This window comes from Chiloscyllium plagiosum, unplaced genomic scaffold (genome assembly GCF_004010195.1).
Source record: "Chiloscyllium plagiosum isolate BGI_BamShark_2017 unplaced genomic scaffold, ASM401019v2 scaf_47373, whole genome shotgun sequence".
Lineage (NCBI taxonomy): Eukaryota > Metazoa > Chordata > Chondrichthyes > Orectolobiformes > Hemiscylliidae > Chiloscyllium > Chiloscyllium plagiosum.
Window position 1 is genome coordinate 1 of NW_025133969.1, and position 1167 is coordinate 1167.

Genomic DNA, 1167 nt, shown 5'->3' on the forward strand with positions numbered 1-1167 from the left:
GTTGACCACCCTCTAAGTGAAGAAATGTTTCCTCATCTCAGTCCAAAATGGACTACCCCATATCCCCCTGAGACTGTGTCCCCTGGTTCTAGACTTCCCAACCAGGGGAAACCTCCTCCCTGCCCAGCCCTGTTAGAATTTTATACATCCATCTGAATTCGAGTGAATCCAGGCCCAATCGAGTTCGAGAGAGAGAGGAGAGTTGAGGAGAACTGTTTTCACCCAGAGAGTGGTGGGAGTCTGGAACTCACTGCCTGAAAGGCTGGTTGACTCACAAACTCTCATGACAGTGGAGCAGTGTTTAGATATTCCCTTGTGTTGCTGTAGCCTCCAGGGTAATAGGCCAAGAGCTGGAGGATGGGATTAGTGTCATCAGATCGCTGTTTAACAGCACAGATACAATGGGCCAAATGGCCTCATTCAGTGCTGTTCACATCAATGACTCTGAGACAGAGAGAGAGAGAAGAGGAAGTGTGAGGGGCTGACGTGGCTCTCTCTGCCTGATGCCATTTACATACTGAGGAACACCCAGTCAGACTCTCACAGGCTGCAGCTTTATAAAGCAGAGCCCAGTGAAGGGAGGGTTTATCAGGGACCAGGCACAGGGACAGGAGCACACACCATGATTTCACACATCCAGCTGATCTGGCCCCTGGCATTCTGTGGCGCAGGTACAAATCTCTCTCCTTCCACCTTGAATCTTTAGCGGCTCTCCATTTCACTCCAATTCCACTGACTTGTGATTGAAGGAAAAATGCTGAAACCAGAGGAATGCTCAGTGTCGCCAACAATCTCTCATTTGACAGGCTCTTTCTGTAACAGTTCTGACTTTACTGTGTTTCTCTCTGACCCCTCAGGTATCAGTGGGGACATCATCATGACCCAGTCTCCCCCGGTGCTGTCAGTGGGACTGGGCCAGACCACAACCATCACCTGTATGGCCAGTCAATCTGTTAGCAAGTGGGTTAGCTGGTTCCAGCAGCGAGAAGATCATAAACCCTCTCCCCTGATCTATCAAGCAAAAACTCGATTCACAGGAGTCTCCGATCGATTCACCGGCAGTGGATCAGGGACCAGTTTCACCCTGACAATCAGCAACGTTCAGAATGAGGATGTCACTGACTATTACTGCCGGCAGTATAACAGCTATCCCTATGTTATTAACCC

At 49.7% G+C, this 1167-nt stretch overlaps 1 gene segment (V, D, J or C); it reads left to right on the forward strand.

The window, feature by feature from the left end:
* Positions 1 to 466: 466 nt before the first annotated feature.
* LOC122544927 lies at positions 467 to 1156 on the forward strand (the record flags this gene model as incomplete). The annotated part of the segment is given in 2 exon segments: positions 467 to 671; positions 858 to 1156. Coding segments are annotated over 2 exon segments (348 nt in total), but the record flags the coding sequence as incomplete, so codon positions are not given.
* Between the last annotated feature and the right edge of the window lie 11 nt (positions 1157 to 1167).